Genomic DNA, 20,441 nt, shown 5'->3' with positions numbered 1-20,441 from the left:
TGTTTTAATAATATATTACATATTTATTTATTTTTATGAGCTGCCCTGAGCCCAGTCCTGCAAACAAAGGGTAGGGCATAAATCAAATTAATAAGAATTTAAATTACATAAAGGACTGTTTGGGTGTTTGGTGTTCTACAGACCTTACATCCCACCCAAACCACATAATGTTTTGCTACAAGTCACTGAATTTAAAAAAGTCACTGTCCTCAGCAAACAAATGTCCCTTCACAAAAAAAGTATGATCAAGCATAAGAACTTTACCCCAACAACCAGAAGAAATAAATGTAACACAGGCTTTCCTTCTGCAATGTTAAATATATTTAAAGTCTCTATAGTCCTTTTTTTCACACCACTGTACTCTCTCTAAAGCAAGATCCATTTGCTGCGCATATATCACATAGTGCCTTTTAAAATCTATGCCAGCAATTTCCTCCCTAAAATAGAATGCTAAAAGCATTCTTTCTGATGCTTTTGTTGAGGTTGTGTATGGGTGTATGAAAGGGAGAGGATGAGAGAGATAATGCACACTGCTGCAGAAAATGCAGACTGTAGTGTTCTCCAGCCTCTAATGAGGAGGCAGAATCCAAGCAGGTTTTCTCACATGGATTCCTGCAGCCTCCAAAGGAATAAAGTTTTCCATCTTCAGCTACTGCTAAATAGTCAATGACTATTTGAATAACATGGAGCTTACTTCTGAGTAGACCTGCCTAGGAAAAATATAAAATTAGATGAAACTGATTAATGGATCATTTCTAATAGCCAAGAACATCAGGGGCTCCTAACTGTAGAAAGAGGATGCATTCAAATGAGGCAACTGTGCTGCAAAGGGAAGAGATGTCTGCAAATACAAGGTTATGGAACTTATGTTTATGTTAGTGCTCCACCCAACAATTGGTGAGTACTTGCAGCTATGAGATGGAGTGGTCAGGAGATAGAAGCCTCACAGATGGTTGAAATTGTTGCAGGAAACAATGAGCATCTGTTATCACTTCACACACAGTGTAGGAACATCACTTGTTCACCTCAGTGTAAAATACAGGGCTTTCCTTCTGGTGCATCCTTTGATTCTACTAATGGGGAAGATTCACAATGGAAATTTGTTTTCACCTGAAGATTTCTCTTGATGGATTATGATGACTGACTACCACACATAAGCCATATTAAATCCTCCACTATTGTTAAATGATATATGAAAAAGATTCAAATACTCAATTAAAATTAGAATATCATTACATTTTCCCCTGTCAGAGTTTTTCCCTTGCTAGATCAAGTACCTACCCAAACAGTCACATATTTTACTTCACTCAATGAGACCATTTTGACTATATTATAATTAAACTATTTAATTAAAGAATGGGAATAGTCTGGCAGTTTCAGAGTGATTTCTGGTGTGAACTAGAATGGCAAGTCCTAATTTTACTACTATGAAAGAATTACAATAGCTCATATAATAATAGATTGTTTTGAATCAGGATAGTATCAGATCTTTGACACCTTTTCTTTCCTTGCATGAAGATATTTAATAGAATTATTAATAGGTGGTTTTTATTCAGAACAAGGTACAGATTTCAAACTGGATGAAAAGAAAAGATTGTGCTGTAACTGAAGTTAATGCAAAGACTGTTTTTGGTTTTCCAGGCTGTGTAGTCATGGTGTGGTGATTTTTGTCTGCATCTATGGCTGGCATCTTCAGAGACATGTTACAGTAAGATGTGTTTCTCTCCATGGCACAAGGTGGAGAGATTGTGTGATGTATGTTTTGTCCACCTAACAGGTAGGGGGTGGGGTCTGAGGCATAATTTGCATGTATTTGAGTGGAGTTCAATTGACAGCAAGAAACACACAATAGCCAGCCAGTTGATTTTGGTGGTGACAGCCTTCATCTAGCAATGATTGATTTTGCCAATTATTATATAACAATAATAAATGGTTTCTTTTATAGGCCAAAGAAGGTCACTGGGAGATAATGTCTCAGTTCATAGCTATGGGTATTGGCTGATTGTTAATCATCCAAACACAAGCTAACCACTAACTATGGTTAGTTAGGAAATCTCAAACCAGGATCTGAAACTACAGTTGGAAGTTCAGTTAATTAAGAAAATGTATATGCTACTTCCAGAAATCTCAAGGGAAAAAAATCACCTAAAATAACAGAAACATGAATTGTCAATATTAAACAAGCCATAGGCATAAAAATTAAATAGAACAAAATTGAGCAGCCTAAATGACATTCTTAAAACAACTAGGACAAGCCCCTTAGTTAAAATACTGGGTACAAAGACATAAGTCTGAAGGGGGAAGGCATTCCAAAGGCAACTGTCTCTAGTTGCCACCCATCTCACATCAGCAGGCAGGGATATAGATAGCAACGTTTAATAGACCATAACTAGCAGAACAGACAGTAAAGGAGAAGATGGTCCTTCAAGTACCCTGGCCCCAGGCCATTTGAAGTTTTAAAGGAAAGAATTAACACTCATGTCTGGAAACAGGTGGGCAGCCAGTGCAGATAATTCAGCACGGCAGTGAAATGGTCCCTGTATCTAGTACTCTGACTACTGTCTTCTGGAATAATTGAAGATAGTCTTTATTGTTTCAAGTGACATACAAACATGGACATCCTAGCTTGAATCTGACTTGTTTGCTGGCACTCCTTTGCACATTCCCTAGCAACAGAGGTACTTGACTAGAGTGATTTGAAACTGAAACCTTTTGCTTTTCAACACCTCTTGCTATCATTCACTCTGACTTTACCCTTGACTTCTGGTATGCCTCACAATAGCCCAGTCTTTTTTCTTGTGCCCTCTTGAAGCCCCAGGACTGCCAGTATGCTCTCTGCATACATTTGCAGGGAAAGAAAAAACCCCAATGCCACTGAATCTTTGGCTTGCTTTATTGCCTGTGCTCTATTGACAAACGTATTACCACTTGCACTCTATAATTTTATTACAAAGACAGACTCTAGAATTTTGAGGAACAGAGAAAACACACAGGACAGTCTTCCACACATCATTCCATCCAAGGTTCCTTGTTGCTCTTTGTGAAAGGAAGTGTTGACTGTTGGATCCTTGAAGGTTTGGATGTGTTAGGGGGTAAATGAGTGGGAACATTTATCCTGGGGTTTGTTGCCAGGAAACTGTTAATGTGAAAAAAACTGGGAGTTTGGGTGCCTGAGGAAGAGAAACATGGATCTATGGATGCTTGCCATATTAATTATGGCCAGCTTCCCTACCGTCACAGAGCCATCAGCAAATGGTGAAACAGCAAGACTTTTCCTGGATTAAGTAGCACAGAATAGGCTAGGATTACAGCAGGTTCTTTGGCTCATTCCGCACACGCAAAATAATGCACTTTCAAGCTGCTTTCACAACTGTTTTTGCCATTCCGCACAGCTTCAAAGAGCCCTGAAAGCAGCTTGAAAGTGTATTATTTTGCGTGTGCGGAATGAGCCTATGTAAGGCAAGAGAAAGAGAGAAGACTCTGAAAACAGTATTTACATGGGCAAAACAGGATTGAATTATTGTCTCCACAATTAATACAGATTTTACAGTCAAAATAAACCATAGTTTTGTATTATGGTGGATGCAAGCCAGTCTCTATAAAGAAAAAAATTGTTCATATTCATTAGCTATGAATGACACAACTGTTTATTTTGCTGTCATTACATATGTTAAGAAATTCTGAGGAAAAATCCCATATTGAAGTAGTTGCAGTATTTACTATCAATTCAGGACTACAAATAGGGTAAACAAAATGGCCTAATTCCTCACCTGGACAGAAAAACTCATAAAGCTGCTCTATACTGAGTCAGCCCATTGGTTCCTCTAGCTCAGTGTTATCTGTACTGACAGGCAGCAGAACTTTGGGTTTTAGACTCTTGGAGTCTCAGACAGAGGTCCGTCACATCGCTTAGAACCTGATCCATTGAAATGGAGATACCAGAGATTGAACATGGGATGTTCTACTTGAAAAGCAGAGATCACTGAGATCTGGCCACAGTTCAAAGGGGAGAATAGCTACTTAGGCCCACAACACAGAAAAGCAAAAGCATTGTAAAAAAAAATATAGATTTTACCCCAATCAACATATGTTGAAGAACACAATATTTGTTCCACAACTTACCCAAAAACTACAAAGAAATTGCACACATCAATTACAGGAGGTTACACTATTCCAAGTTGGGGGGCAGTTTTTTAATTAAATTTAATCTGGCCAATTACCGCCCCATCTCGAATCTTTCGTTTCTGGGGAAGGTAATTGAGAGAGTGGTGTTGGAGCAGCTTCAGGGCTTCCTGAATGACGCATCGGCCTTCGACCCCTTCCAGTCCGGTTTCCGTGCTGGGCATGGGACGGCCATCACAGATACACTCCGTATGCAGCTTTACCGAGGCGGATTGGCGCTGCTGGTTTTGTTAGATCTTACCGCAGCGTTTGATATGGTTGACCACGACCTTTTGACCCACCGACTGGCAGTGTCCGGGGTGCGGGGCACTGTCCTTCAGTGGATTGCCTCGTTTCTCCGGGCCCGGAGCCAGCAAGTGTAGTGCGGGGATGAAGCCTCCCGGAAGTGCCCGCTTTATTGCGGAATACCCCAGGGGGCGCTATTATCCCCGCTATTATTTAACATCTATATGCGACCACTTGCTCAGCTGGTACGGAGTTTTGGGCTGATCTGTCATCAATATGCCGATGACACTCAGCTCATTCTGTTGATGGAGGGGGGAGCAGCTGCCGCCCCTGCGGCTCTACAGCATTGTTTGGAGGCGGTAGCTGGTTGGTTGCAGCAGAGCAGGCTGAAACTGAATCCATCGAAGATGGAGATCCTGTGGCTGGGCCGTGAGGGAGAGGCTCGGGATTTCCAGGCGCCGGTGTGGGAGGGGGCCTTATTGGTGCCGGCCTCCTCCGTTCGCAGTCTGGGGGTCCACCTGGATTCGTCTCTTTCAATGGAGACCCAGGTGGCCCTTACAACCCGGACTGCGTTTTTCCATCTTCGTCAGGCCCGGCGGTTGGCCCCCTTCCTCTCCCAAACAGACCTAGCCACCGTGATCCATGCAACGGTCACCTCCAGGCTAGACTATTGTAACTCGCTCTACGCGGGCCTTCCCTTGCGTTTGATTCGGAAATTAAAACTGGTCCAAAATGCAGCGGCGCACTTGCTCACAGGAGGCGCCTTTAGAGAGCACATCCAGCCTGTGTTGCGCCAGCTGCATTGGCTTCCGGTTGAATTCCAAATCATCTTCAAGGTGTGGGTTTTGACCTTTAAGGTATTACACGGCCTGGGACCCTCGTACTTTCGGGACTGCATTACCCCATATGTCCCTACTCGGCCCCTGCGTTCAGCAGAGGCCAATTTGCTGGTAGTCCCCGGCCCTTCAATGATGCGGCTGGCCTCCACATGGGCCAGGACTTTTAAAGCACTGGCCCCGGCCTGGTGGAACACCCTCCCACCAACTGTCCGGGCCCTGCGGGACCTTGGTGAGTCCCACAGGGCCTGTAAGACTGTGTTGTTCCACCGGGCCTTTGGAGTGTCCGGCTGCTGATATGGTGCCCCCCCACTGCTCCTGCTTTGGCACTGGTACAACAGAGCTCCTCATATTGAGGGGCCTGCCGTCCCCCCTTCCTGGGGTGGGTTTTAGTTGAGCCTTGGACGCCTCTTGTTTAATCTGCTAATGGTTAGCCGCTGTTTTTATGTATTTTAAGATGTTTTATTGAAGGAGCCTATGTTTTGTATTGTACTGGATTTGCTCCTACTTACTGTTTATATATTATGTTGTTCACCGCCCGGAGCCCTTTGGGGATCGGGCGGTATAGAAATTGAATTAATAATAATAATAATAATAATAATAATAATAATAATAATAATAATAATAATAATAATAATAATAAAACAGTTGCCCTCTGCTAACTAAAGAAGAGAATGGGTTGGATCCTATCAATCTGCTCTGGTAACAGCAGAGCTTTCTTCTATGGCAAGGAGTCTTCCTCTGGTACAAGGAACATTCACTGGTTATGTTTGTTGCAGTGTATTTCCAAGGTGGAAGTCCTTATCATCAAGCAGAAACAGTGAAGTTTCCAAGTATAGAAACTGCCAGCAGCTGGAAGATGAGAGTGGAAGGTTAACATCTGGTATCCCCCACCCCCAATCATCTCTACTGTTTCAGCGTTCTGCCACATTCCGACAGAAAGAAAAATGCTCTCTCAAAAATGGAAACTGGAGTGGTCATAGGATTAAAATTCATAGGAAATGCCTAAACAAGGGAAATGGGGCACCTACTTAGTCTTTTTTCCACCTGAGGAATATTCATTGACCCAGTAAGTGCAACAGCAGATCCAGAACGAGTTCAAAGATAAATAAGTTGAAGATCCAGTTTTATTATATTTTAATTATTTTCAAATGCAATTGTAATTTTTATAATGATTTATGTGGCTTTGTATGTTGCCTTGGAGGATTTTCATATGGAAAAAAACCAGCCTGTGAGAAATCCAGGGTTAAAATATGTCAGCATATGGCTTTCAGCTGAGCATCTGCCTGAGCTGCTTAATATTATAGGAGCCTTGAAGTTTGTTACTTACGTGTACATCTTGAACAGGCTTCAGTTGCCAAGGCAAATGTTTACAGAGCAAGCTGCATGGCATCTTTGATCTTCAGCAACTGCCCAATATTCAGAATATCTCCTGGAAAGATTCCAGTCTCGCAGATTCAGGCCCTGGTTATTCCAAGGGCTGGCCTGAACATTATCTCTGCCTTTGCTATGTCCAGGGCTCACACAGAGAGTCACCAGCCCTGACTAGCTTCTCTGTGGAGTGGTACAGGAGGGAACCCGTTTGAATGTTTACATATGACAGCATCTCACGAGCTCCTTCAAACCACATTTCAAAGTGGTGGTATGTCAGGTAGATGGCTTGCAATTTGAGGCTGCTGAAGCTGATCTTGAGAAATATATCCTGAGCCACCTCTGAGTATTGGGGGCAAAATCTAGTTAACAAAAATTCTCAGGTACGCAGATTCTCTTGCACAACTGTAATAAAGGTTATTTTGCAACGTCAATACACCTACAGAGAAGCTTTATATTCAGAATTCCACAAATCTTGCTTTCACAATGCATTATTATTCAGCCTCCATTTCAATAACCAATGGCATAAGAAAGGATTCTTTCTTGCACCTCCCTTAAAAAAGGCTGATAATAAAAGAGCAAGTTCCTAGCAATGGATTTCATAGAGATCACCTAAGCTTTCATGCAGTCAAAATGACAAGCTGATGTGCTAAAATTCATTGTTTAAGGAAGTGTTAAGAGCCCACGGGATGTGAATGCATAATTTTCATGGAAAAAAGAACAGACAAGGAGTTGGCCAACTAAAGGTAGTTATCCACAGAATATGAAGAGCAAGGTGTTTGCTTGCCCTCATCATACAATATTTTCCATGTATGAGATCACACTGCAGTTTGAAGAGGACTGTAACAATTTATGTGATTAAAGCAGCAGGAAAGAAGTGTTGCTGCAATTACAGAAAAGGTTGCTTCAAGTTCCACAGGATTTCTGAAATGGCCTACAAAATGTAACACTTCATGCAGAACAGCAAAACACACCAAGATCACATAGAGGTATGCACATCACCCTTTTATTTCATGGCCAACAGTGTTGTTTCAAAGGGTAAATCAATAAATAATGTTTTTTCATTAAGTTTTGTAAAACCGTCTCTTTGGCATTGGACAGTATGCTTCAGGTCACTCTAAAAGCTATCTCAAGCAGTTTAAGAAATCATTCCTCACTACAATAGAATAGTGCAGCTTGCTGTAAAAATCACTAGCGTCTTCTTAAATTTAAACAATTTAAGAATTCTGCACTGTGAGTGGGGAAAAGTAGGAAAGATGAGATGATTTCCAAGTAACGTACATTTCTTCTTAAGAAAAAAATAAACACCCAGGCTTTCCATTCAGAAAAGTCAGGACTTTCCCAGGAATGATCAATAAAGTATTGGTTTCACAGATCATTTTTAAACCCTCACCCCCTTTCCAACAAAATCATTTTAAGCCTTCACATCAAAGTAAATTTACAGATTAAAAATATAATGGTCGCACACTGCTTCAGTAACAAACTGCACGTTTTAAAGAGATTAAAAAATTACACATTATTTTAAACACTAAAGTTAGACTAGCTAAATTAGGGTTTATTTGGAAATGATCTCTTGAAACAGCATTGTAAACCAGTGCATTTGACATAAATTACAGTCCAGTATTGAAATGGTCACGGCTTTTTTTTTCTTATTAAAGCCCGTTCAGTGCTGTAAATAAACTGGAATGATCCAGTACAGTGCTAAACATATGGTCTGATAAGACCTCCCATCATAACTATGCAATATGGTAGTGCTAGAATTTAAAACTCCTTTCATATTCTGCAGATTCATAGGCAGACTTTTATGATATATATATATACATACAATGTAAAGGTTCCAAGGCAGGAGTTAAGACTTTTTTTTTAAATGAAGGAACTAAATTTATCAAACAATTAATGTTTGCTTTCCAAGTAATTTCATTTTTCCCTTGAAACTATTTTTTAAAAATTACATTGAAATCAATTTGAAATATGAAAACTAATTCAGTTACACTTTTTAAAACTTCGCTCCAGTAATACAAGTACAAAGCTCTCAGGCTTAATGTCATCAGTGATTAATTTCATTCCCAGTGCAAATCCAGTTACAAGAAACGTAAACTGGGTTAGGTTAAAGAACACATGGTTCTAGTCAAATATTTTCTTTTCTACATTGCAAAAAGTTGTTGCATACATACATATTTTAACATTAAGAATTAAGAGTGTATTTCAGTGCGTATCCATTAGTAATTTCTTACAGCAAGCCCAGTCAGAAACAAGTTAGAGCATCAATTTCTGAATGTTACATCATCAGAAATCTCAGTTATCCCTGTGCAAAACCTTCTGTTTCATCGTAGTCTTCTAAAGACATCTGCAGTCAGGATTGTCCAGTAGTTCCTTCCATATGATTCCCCCACCCCCACACCATCTTCATAATCTTATTCATGTAAATTGTCTGCTGATGGGAAATAAGTACCATGTTCAAGTCTGTCCACATTGTATGGAGGATTTTGATGCCACAAACAATCACGTGAAATTTATCTTCATGTGTTATTCCTAGCAAACATACGGTCCCCTCTTAGGGTGAGGTGTTGGAGCTGATACTGAAGCACTTCTGTGTCAGCTGGTTCCTTGATGTTCATCCTGTCTAAATTGAGGTAGTCTAGAGATTTAGAGTGAGCCCTTTTACCCTTGAAAAGGCAAAGAGGCAAAGGACCATGGAAAGCCTTGTAGGGTTCATAAGGTAGTGGCTTGGTGCATTTATCCCCTGAGCTAGGCATTCGTCTCCTTCTCCGACCATTGATGGCTGGGATTTCATAAGGCTGGTAGTATCTGCTTCTAGCTTTACATACCCGTGAGGATCGGGAAAGTCCTGAATCAAGCTGCTTGGAGCACAAGGTAGGCACCACTTCAACTTTATTCTCCTCGCCTACAGTGCACTTTTGGGCTAATTTCAAGAGCTCCTCCCCAGTTGTGAAACCAACCAAATAGTTAGAATCCATGTGGAGAATCTGATAGCCTGAAACAGTCTGACGCATCGGTGAACTTGGAGTGCTGGAACAACGAGGTTTTTCGGAGTCTACCTTGCCTGTGGCACCCATGTCAGCAATAGGCAGGGGGAGAGTAGCTAGGATAGACCTGGACTCTCCGTTAATGTCAACTTCCATTTTAAATTTGAGTCTGCTAGCCTGGAAATAATAATAATAAAAAAGCTTTATTAGAATGATATAAATACACAGAATAGCATACCACAGTTTCTCTCAGGTTTTAATTCCCAATTTAACCCTGTGATAGTTTAGATCTTCTGAAGAACATAATCAGGGCCAGAGTAAAGCAATGTGTTCTCATCTACCCAGAGTTGGGATTGAATTCAAGTCCCATGACATTCATAGTGCACACTTGATCAAGTCATTTACGTCATGGGTTCAGTTTCCTATTCAAAAAACAGAAAGAGTAGTGACCTCTCTTTAGACTAGTAAATATAAAAGCAACAGTCTCAGAACAGTATGCCAAGGTAAATGTCATGTAATAATAGAGTGAACTTAGAGTGACAGAAGATCTTGTCTAGGGATGTAGCCAACACACTAACAGATGAGAGGAATCACTCTGTTCAAGCCAGCCTTGAGTGTCTGAAATATATAAGAACCAGGAACAAGTTAAAAAACGTAATTGAGTTTTACATGATTGTGTCAAGCCAGGATGGTGCATGAAAAAGTCAAAGGTAACTTGGTTCTCACACACCCATCATATACTTGGCTGACAAGAATTTATTTACACATGCTGACAAGATTCTTGGCTGACAAGAATTTATTTACACATGCATTTACAGTTTCATGCCAAACAACAATACTGACACAAAAAGTCTTTCCTGTCCTAAGAAGGGTATAGTCTAACTTTCATTCACCCTTACTCTACTCCCAGTCTTTGGCTACTCACTTAACACATCCCCAGGAGTATGCATTTCTACCCTTCTACAGACTTTCTTCTAAATTTTTTCTTACTTCCTAATAAATTGGCAAATCGTTGAATTTCACTGAAGATGAGTTGGCTCAAAACTTTTTGAGACAGCAAGAGAAAGAGCAAGAGAGAAGTTAGTTTTGCAGTTACAACCACTGTAGCTTGTTTCTATATAGTGTTTAGTGGAAACAGCTCCCACAGAAGCTGAACTGCTCTTGTATGTTTCTGTTCAAGTCCACAGGAACAAAACAGATTCCAAGAGCAGAATCCTACTAGAAATCTAATTAAACTCTTCTTTTTTTCTTTTAGTGGAATTGCTGCAGAGAGCCTAGATAGCCATCTATCTATGGATCATAATACACAATCCTTTTGCTGTTTAGCTGAGAATTATCACAAAGACAGTACATTCTCTCAAAATCCTCCGCAAGTAGGTTGATGATACAGTCACTTTTCACTTGTGTGTACTGCAGAAGACTCAGAACAGAGTTCAACCACAACAGAATCATTAATTGGACTTCATCTATTCAATTCCTGAAAAAGTCAAATGAATGGGCCACATGACTAGGAAGAAGAAGAAGAAGAAGAAGAGTTTGGATTTATATCCCCCCTTTCTCTCCTGTAGGAGACTCAAAGGGGCTTACAATCTCCTTGTCCTTCCCCCCTCACAACAAACACCCTGTGAGGTAGGTGGGGCTGAGAGAGCTCAGAAGAACTGTGACTAGCCCAAGGTCACCCAGCTGGCATGTGTGGGAGTGTACAGGCTAATCTGAATTCCCCAGATAAGCCTCCACAGCTCAGGCGGCAGAGCTGGGAATCAAACCCGGTTCTTCCAGATTAGATACACGAGCTCTTAACCTCCTACGCCACTGCTGCTCCTAGGATATGAAGATATTTCATGTCCTGTAAAATACAGAGTTGTGACTCAATCTTTCCTGAACCACAAACTCATGGACAGCCCAATTCAGATGGAGGTGGGGAGTGCAGCAGCCACACCTTCTCCTATCAGGTTTCCTGGCAGCGTGGGCAGGAGAAAAACCACAAAATCCTCCTGCCCTTGGGAAACTCCATAGGGAAAAGGAACTTGTGCCAGTGGCATAGCCACCAGGGGAAGGGTGTGTGTTGCACCGGGCACACGCCTGCAGGGGGCGCCAAAAATAAAAAATGTATTTTAAAAAATATTTTAATATTTTTACTTTTTTGGCCAGTAGGGGGTGCAATTTTTAGACTAGCCGCACCAAAATTTCAAGTTATCATCAGGTGACACTCCTGATTATATCAGCCAGGTTTGGTGAAGTTTGGTTCAGGGGATCCAAAGTTATGGACCACAAAGGGGGTGCCCCCATCCTCCATTGTTTCCAATGGGAGCTAATAGTAGATGGGGCTTCCCTTTGCAGGTCCATAACTTTGGGCCCTCTGAACCAAACTTCACCAAACCTGGGTGGTATCATCAGAATATGTCTCCTGAAAGTAGTCTGAAATTTTGGTACTGTTAACTTAAACATTGCTCCCCTAACAGGCACCCTCAAATTGTCCCCAGATTCTGGTCCCTTCTGAGTGGATTTAAAGGGAGAATCTGGGCTCTCTAAACAACATTAAAAGTTATGCTGTTTCAGGGCGGATCCCCCCCCCAAAAGCATCACTTTCAATGTTGTTTCAACTAGGGAGGCCAGATTTGTGAGTTGGGGCATGTGTTCAGATTTGTGAGTTGGGTCATGTTCTATAATGTGATTGTGACTTTGAGATGATATGGTGCAAAAAAATTGTTCTTTCATCGTAGTGGGGGAGGGCGGCCTTTGGACATGGGGAGGCCGTCCATGGGGTGTGTGTGCAAAACTCAGATTTTGCACCAGGGTCCATTTTCCCTAGCTACACCTCTGACTTGTGCCTTGAAACTTGTGAAATTTGTGATACAAATTTGGGGCAGGTCACATCATTGTCCAGGGACTGAAAGTCCAGTGAAAGTTGCCATGCAGCCAGCTCCACCCCTGGGCACACCCCTGGAATGCCCCCTCCTCCACTGGCATGCAATTCTGTGCCAGAAAAGCACCATGGCTGCCTGCACTTCCAGGTGTGGGCACTGTGAAGCTCTGCAGCACACACACACACACCTGTATCATGGGTGCCTTCACCACCGGTAGGGGTGCCCTTTACGCTCACTGGGCATCCCCACTGTCACATGCCTGCACCACATCCAGTGGGGGATTCCTCCCACACACCCCAGATTGGACTCAGTGTCTTAGGAAAACCATGCTTGACTTTCACTCTTTGTAATATGGAAATAATACTGGGATACTTTACAGGGTCATGCTGAGATAATGCAAGTGGGGCTCTTCGAACACTGACAGCACTACAAGCTAAGTATTATAGCTGCACTGAAACTACTGTACTGAAATCAAAAGCAACCTATGGGAAACAACAACAGAGTATTGTAAACACTTTCCAGTCATTTTGTAGTTTGTTTCTCACATGCAAACTCACAGAGCAAAGAATCAACAGAACTGATTTTTAAGCAAATGCTTTTAGGATTTGAATTCCTATTTGAATAGTAGTGGAATCGATCATTTTTCCCTTTTATAAGTTTATTTAATGATTAAAAGTCCAAACTACATGTCAGGAACACTTTTAGTTATCCAATTGTCTCTTTTTAAGCAGATGCAAAGAGACACACCTCACACTGAAACCAAACAACATTTTTTTAAAAAAGCTACAGTACACATGCTGCAATGAGAAGCCTTGCTGAAACTGAAAACGGTGAGGGGAACCTCAAAAAAGCATTTTAACAGATGTCATAATTAACCATACAGATTTTATAGCAATAATGCAACTGGTCTTCTTTATAGGAACAAAAGCACAACGCATATAGGTAGCGCAGATGAAATTCATCACTAAAATGGTCCTCATAACAACTCCAATAAGGTTACTGTGGACAGGGAAGCTCTAGTCTCATTGAATCTAATTTTATAAGCATTGTTATAGCCAGTTTGAGAGAAACTGTAAAGCCATTAGGAGATAACTTTCTTAAACCAATTGTGCCAAGCCTCATTAATTTACAGTGTTAACACAACAGTCAGTTTTAAAGTGCAAGTTGAAGACTGAAGTGTTTACAAACAGAAAAGAATCACTATCATAAAGACTTGTTTTAAGAGTAAAATTTGATCTGTATTTAGAAGATTTTTGAAAGTATCCAGATTTTTACTGAAATGAACTATACAACTGGAAATGTTATCAAAGTAATAATAAAAAGAACTGAATTTAATGCAGAGATTGCAGAGACCAGGTACAAGGCCAGGGAGAATCATGAACCAGTCAGAAGTAACTAGGTAAGAAATCAGATATAAAGATATGATGCTTGTCCTGTCCCATTCCCCCCAACCCCCCAATCCAAACTGCAGCTTCAATCTGAAAAGCTATGGATAAATGCCACCTTTCAAGAAGTCAACTGAAGTTGCTGGTTAAATAGTAATTTATTGAAAACATTTTATGCCACTCTTCAGAACCTCATCAGGGTCCCCAAGAGAACACAGATAAAAACATTAAAATATTTCACAGTTTAAAAAATATTTAAAATAATTAAATAATCCAATAAAAACACACAAACACCATCAGAATCTGAGAGGAGGGCAAATACTGGGGTTAGGCCAAACAAAACAAGAAAGTCAGCCATGACTAGAGTCTGTTACCAAAAGGATAGCAAAATTAAGAGCACTAACAAATGCTAAAGGAACTTTGTCAACATAGCAACACAGATTAGTCACTTTTTAATAATGTTTATACTTGTAACTAAGGAAGGCTGAAGTTAGTTTTTCAAGTTCCTTATGGTAGAATGAAGATTCTAATCAGCATTAGTGACTGAGCATACAGAATCAAAGGTTGGTAGTTATCTCCAAACTGAAACTGAATTTAGTTGAAACAACTGGGTGATAATCATTCCACTACAAACAGCCTTGCATAGAGAGAAGTTTTTTCAAAGGCAAAGTGCATGTTAAAATAAACACATAATTTTTCATAAACAAGGCTTAAATTTGTAGGGCAGGATATAATCCAAAGGTTTTGTGTGTGTAAGGGGGAAAAACTGTCAAAATGTCAAACTGAGACAAAACAAAGAGCAAAAATAGAACCAATAATCTCTTGCAAGATCAGGGACTCCTGCTTAACCTATTTTATCCAGAGAAATGCCATGACTTTCAGATTTTTTACATTCTGTCCCAATTTATTTGCAATGTGAGCCACAGGCAAAAAGCTCGCTCAGTCACATTTAAATACATGCACCATGGCCCATCATTTGCAACATCAATGTAGCAGTGGCACATCTTGCACTTTCACCCCGGTACATTACACATTGATTCAAGCTTTGGGAAATTTTATCCATCACTGTTTGTGCTATGGAATCTCTTATCCTGTTAATGATTTTTTGGTATTTGTTTATTTCAGTTAAAAGCAGGGATATGCTGACTTTCAGCATGATGCACATATTTGCCTTTGTATATAAAGGTCTTTGGCTCAGCAACTGACAAATGACGGTTTAAATCTCACTTGATATCTAGCTTGCTTCAATGTTTATTCATTATATCAACCAGCATTCCATAAAGAAGAAGAAGAGTTTGGATTTATAACCCCCCTTTCTCTCCTGTAAAGAGACTCAAAGGGGCTTCCAATCTCCTTTCCCTTCCCCACCTTACAACAAACACTCTGAGAGAGCTCCAAAGAACTGTGATTAGCCCAAGGTTACCTCGCTGGTGTATATTGGAGTACACAAGTTAATCTAGTTCACTAGATAAACCTCCACAGCTCAAGTGGCAGAGCGGGGAATCAAACCTGGTTCTTCGTATTAGAGTACACCTGCTCAACTATTACACCATGCTGGCACTCAAAAAAAAAGCAACAAGACCATCATAAAGATACCATCACAAAATCTTTCCACATTAAATTATTTAAATATTAATTTACAGAAGCCTATAATGATTTTTCAGCATTATGTATATTTGTTAAGTATGTCTGTTCTGCGTTATTCTTAAGAACAGAACTCAAAGCTGCCACTATGGTTTGCCTAAAGGGAATAATAAGTCAGTTTGGTATCGTGGTTAAGAGCAGTGGATTGTAATGTGGAGAATTGGATTCAATTTTCCAGTCTTCCATGTGAAGCCCGCTGGGTGACCTTAGACCAGTCACAGTTCTCTCAGAACTCTCTCATCCCACATGGAAGCAAACAACAGCAAACTACCTCTGAATGGCTCATTCCGCATGGGCCAAAAACAGTGGTGTGAAAATGGTATAAACCCTTTTAAACTGTTTTAAACCCATTTACACCATTTTCACACCGTTTTCACATCACTGTTTTTGGCCCATGCGGAATGAGCCAATGTCTCTTGAAAACCTTATGCAGTCGCCATAAGTCATCTGTGACTTGACTGGCATTTTTTACCACCAAAGGGAACAAAAGATAATGAATAAAGTAGAATACGGATTGATGAAATGCAAGAATAAGAGTGGTAAATGATGTTAAGTTGCATATTTGTTACACAGATTTGTGTGGTAGAACAAACAGGCAATATTTGTGTGGGTCAGTGCATTGCGTATTTGTATGTATAACACAAAGTTTTGCATGTGTATAAATGTAGGTATTTTTGAGCAGTGATGCACCTGTGTGAAAAAGAGCCCATGTTGGTAGGTGGGTGAGGACAGGGGCTGAAAAGCCATCCATAACATCCTGGGTCTACCAAAGTTAGAGCAATGATTTTGTCTCCCACTCCTACAGCCTATATCTGGGGTTTTTAATCTGTGAGGTACACCTCTCTAGGGGAGGTATAGACAGACTTCAAGGAGATGTGAGTTGTCTCTCAACTATAAAATGTTTTAACCGTATTTTATGTACACAAAGTTCACAAAATCTATTTACAAAATTTTTTTTCATTGTCTGAGTTCATTTCATTTTTAGTCTACTCTGGAGCCTAAGTTTAGGTTCTGGTAAAACCGTCTGCATTTCTGGACCCTAAAATGCAAACTTACCCTGCCTAACATTTAGGCCAGATTTATGGAAAGTGTGGCTCATAAGATTTGTGACAGCAAAAGAACCACCAGCCTATACAATTGCCTACGAGCTCTCACAAGAGGTATTAAAGGACACTATTAATTAGAAGAAGAAGAGGAGGAGGAGGAGGAGTTTGGATTTATATCTCCCCTTTCTCTCCTGCAGGAGACTCAAAGGGGCTTACAATCTCCTTGCCCTTCGCCCCTCACAACAAACACCCTGTGAGGTAGGTGGGGCTGAGAGAGCTCCGAGAAGCTGTGACTAGCCCAAGGTCACCCAGCTGGCATGTGTGGGAGTGTACAGGCTAATCTGAATTCCCCAGATAAGCCTCCACAACTCAAGCGGCAGAGCTGGGAATCAAACCCGGTTCCTTCAGATCAGAGTGCACCTGCTCTTAGCCACTGCTCTTAGCCACTATGCCACTGCTGCCCCCCAAAAAAAGGCAAAAAAGAGGGCAAAAAAGAGAAATTTCACCAGTCCCCAACTGCCTCATAATGCTCCCTCCAACATCCCAGCCCGTATGGGTGCTACCTGTCAGCCACCAAAGTGCAGAATGTATGGGAAGTAGGGCAATTGCCATGTTTGAAGACAAAGATGCACAGGCACCAAGTTTTCTGTCTTTATCAATCTTCTCACGGAAGAATTCATGATAACCTATCATCCTCTGTAATAAATTTGAGAAGCCAAAGTCTCAAATAGCAAAGAGGAGCAGCAGTGGTATAGTGATTAAGAGCAGGTGCACTCTAATTTGGGGAACTGGGTTTGATTCCCCGCTCTGCCACTTGAGCTGTGGAGGCTTATCTGGGGAACTAGGTTAGACTGTGCAACACACGCCAGCTGGGTGACCTTGGGCTAGTCACAGCTCTATGGAGCTCTCTTAGCCCCACCCACCTCACAGAGTGTTTGTTGTGGGGGGGGGGAAGGGAAAGGAGATTGTAAATCCCATTGAGTCTCCTACAGGAGAGAAAGGTGGGGTATAAATCCAAACTTTTCCTCTTCCTCCTCCTCTTCTTCTTATTTTTATCATCATCATCTCTGATCCATCGAAACACTGTGATCTATGCCTGATTCAAGAGAGCCAAGTGAAAAGATGGGCCTGAAAAACTCTTGAATTCATGTAGGCAAGGTTTATATCAGACAACATAATCTGAATACTGAAGCTTATACACACAGTCCTGGGACAAGCAAAGATCTCTTAGGCTTACAAAACATACCACATGTTAACAAGAGAAAACTACTAATCATGTAGCATACACACAAAATTAAAACTGGCTCATTTTGAAAAATCAAGTAACATCCCTTGCTATCTGAGTCCAGACATTGCTTTCCCTAGCAACAGATGTTTCCTAATCTTTATGTTTGCAGTATGCTGCTGTATTCAAATCCAGTGGCTGAAAGCATTTACGTAATATATGCACATTCTTCTCCTTTGTGGGATTTGCCATTCAGAACCACACTCATGCGTCTGGTTAGGAGGTTTTGCATGTATTTGCATATATAGAAATAATTTGCTTAATACTGTGTTCATATCTTGCATAGAAACTCTAATTATAAATATAGTATTAATAAACAGACATATAGAGGGGGGCTTTTCTATTTGTTTGTGTTGGTTTTTTCCACTAGCAACTCAGACTGCCTTTCTGACAATACAGGCTTATCCAAACATGCCTCCTACGTAATCCAGCAAACCAGTTATGATTTCTCACACTGACATACCCCTTTCTTTATAAACACTATGATACACAAATGTAAAAGACTTTACAGTTCTCTTCATAGTTCTCTTCATCCTGTTCGCCATTGTCATAAACTTATGAAACATGCATGCTGGAATCAGGCCCTGGATTTGACCATCTTTAGAAGCAGAAACCGACCAACAACAAAACAGTATTTTTGCATCCGCATGGGCCATCATGCAGAAATACTTTACTTCTAAACCATTAGAAATGGATGACCTGACACTATGAATATATATCATAGTAAAAAGTGGGTTTACAGAGTGGTATTAATTCAACATGCTGTCTTTGCTGAAAACAGTAATATTGCTCAAAGGGATCAGATCCCCTCATTTTCAAAAGCTAAACACCATCTGCACTTTCTTCCAGTCACTAAATTCCACCACTCTACCAGGCCTCATCAGTGGGCAGATTTTATTCCGAGGCCCATCAAAGAGGAATGTTGTTGGAAGGTATACCAGAGAACTAGGTGAAGACCACCGACTCCATAAATGCAGGGCAAGAAAGAGGTTCCAGGCTGGTTGTGCAGAAGAATCCGAGGCTGCCAAGAGCTCTCCACAGTGCTACTTCCTTATATGGACAAGGAGCAAAGGCAGCAGTGCCCAGAGAGTCCCTGATGCACTCACACAAACTACGCTTCAGCACCATTTCTTGGCACACCTTTAATACTGACTGATGACAGACAGGCACTTAAGTCATCTACCAGGCATAGGCTACACAGCAAGAGATCACTCGAAAGACTCGAGATTTTGAAAATTTGTAAAACAGATGAATAAAAAATTAATTGGTTAGCTTTAGTGCTTTACCACTTCTTTGCGCATGTTGGAAGAATGTGCCAAATTACTTAACTGCGAGGGCCCAATGCTACGTCCAGGGATAAGGCTATTTTTGGCTTCCTGTCACTTCAGAAATACTATCTGCTACAATAAAAGTTACTAAGCATATCACAGCAAACAAACAGCACTGAAATAACAGTGCAATGGCATTTATAATACCAGACTCAAGCATCTTATCTTATATATGCATAATGAACTATGCTGCCAAGAAGATATTCAGGGAAGCCTCAATAAGACACGACATACAATATCACATGACCATGGGAATGGCTACTATGTGGCATATTCACAGAGTAAAAATCAAACTTACGCTAGAGCACAGTGCTACATTTGCTACATTTGAAAGCCAAATGTACATATTGCATCCACATACACACTCCTCAACAATATTAATACAGCATATTGTTAAATATTTTAAACACATACAAGGTACACTTATGCATATGTACATCTCTATGTTACCTCATGGGTACGTTCACTGTATGTTGTTATGGATCTTATGCAGACAGGCATAGAGAAACATGCACGTATTTATAGACACAAAGAAGCACCATTAGCTTGAGCATCTAAATCTGGTCCATCAGTCAGCCACGAGGTAAAAGCTGCATTCTCTGAAGCTCATAGCAAAGCTCCCTTCCATTATCACGGAGAGAGTCTCAGGCCAAGGTGCACCGGTTGTTTACGCAGGCACTTCCCTCTCCCAGCGCGGAGAGACAAGCACATGATGCGCTGCAACTCAACCATCCTCCGATGCCCTCTCCATCCCCCTCTATTTCTGGTTCCCCCGTCCCTCCCTGCAGCTGCTCGAGCCCTCCCCGCACCCTACTCTGCACAAAAGTCCTGCCCGTGTACCCGCCGTGGTGGCCTTCTCGAGACCGTTTCCAGGCGCAGCCTCGCCTCTTGCCGCCCCACCTGCTGTCCAGGATGCCCGGGGCCTGCGGGCCACGTTGCGGCCAACAGCGACGCTGAGATGGCGAGGAGAGGGAGAGCCGGCGAGAGAGGCTTGGCTACCCCTCCCGGCTCTCTTATTCCACGGAGGCAGGGCGGGGATTGAGGCTGGAGAGGCGGAGGAGGCGCACTTACGGCCTCCAGCCCGCCTCTCGCGGCTGCTGCCTTCTGCACCGCCTCCCGACGCCCTTCCTGGAGGAGACTCTGTGCGGGCGCTTGGGACGCACCGTCGCCTGATGCGCGGTCTCTCCTTCTTTAGGGCGGCACATCAGGACAGGGACCAAGGCCAAGGGTTGGAGTTGGAGTTGGAGCTGAGCTGGCTGGAGAACGCATCAAGTCAAAAAGATGA

At 41.5% G+C, this 20,441-nt stretch overlaps 1 protein-coding gene across 5 annotated transcripts; it reads right to left on the bottom strand.

Annotated features, from left to right (window-relative positions):
* Positions 1–7,604: 7,604 nt before the first annotated feature.
* On the bottom strand, positions 7,605–20,272 carry MACIR (macrophage immunometabolism regulator). 5 transcript variants are annotated; one of them, XM_048503561.1, is made up of 3 exons: positions 20,057–20,272; positions 10,180–10,219; positions 7,605–9,778 (listed from the first exon to the last, which is right to left on the bottom strand). In XM_048503561.1, exon 3 carries the CDS (start codon positions 9,755–9,757, stop codon positions 9,134–9,136), a length of 624 nt encoding a protein of 207 aa, XP_048359518.1. In that variant the 5' UTR covers positions 9,758–9,778; positions 10,180–10,219; positions 20,057–20,272; the 3' UTR covers positions 7,605–9,133. The 5 variants fall into 5 exon arrangements, with proteins under 5 accessions (XP_048359518.1, XP_048359515.1, XP_048359514.1 ...); XM_048503558.1 differs by lacking the exon at positions 10,180–10,219 and having other exon boundaries at positions 19,997–20,272; XM_048503557.1 differs by lacking the exon at positions 10,180–10,219 and having other exon boundaries at positions 20,057–20,271.
* Positions 20,273–20,441: the final 169 nt, after the last annotated feature.

This window comes from Sphaerodactylus townsendi, linkage group LG07, assembly GCF_021028975.2.
Source record: "Sphaerodactylus townsendi isolate TG3544 linkage group LG07, MPM_Stown_v2.3, whole genome shotgun sequence".
NCBI classification, from domain to species: domain Eukaryota; kingdom Metazoa; phylum Chordata; class Lepidosauria; order Squamata; family Sphaerodactylidae; genus Sphaerodactylus; species Sphaerodactylus townsendi.
The sequence above is the reverse complement of the archived record's forward strand: the minus strand, read 5'-3'. Positions and strand labels throughout refer to the sequence as shown.

What these genes read in the sequence shown, in the direction of transcription:
- MACIR (XM_048503558.1), bottom strand. Translation starts at nt 9,757, where the DNA reads ATGGAAGTTGACATTAACGGAGAGTCCAGGTCTATCCTAGCTACTCTC.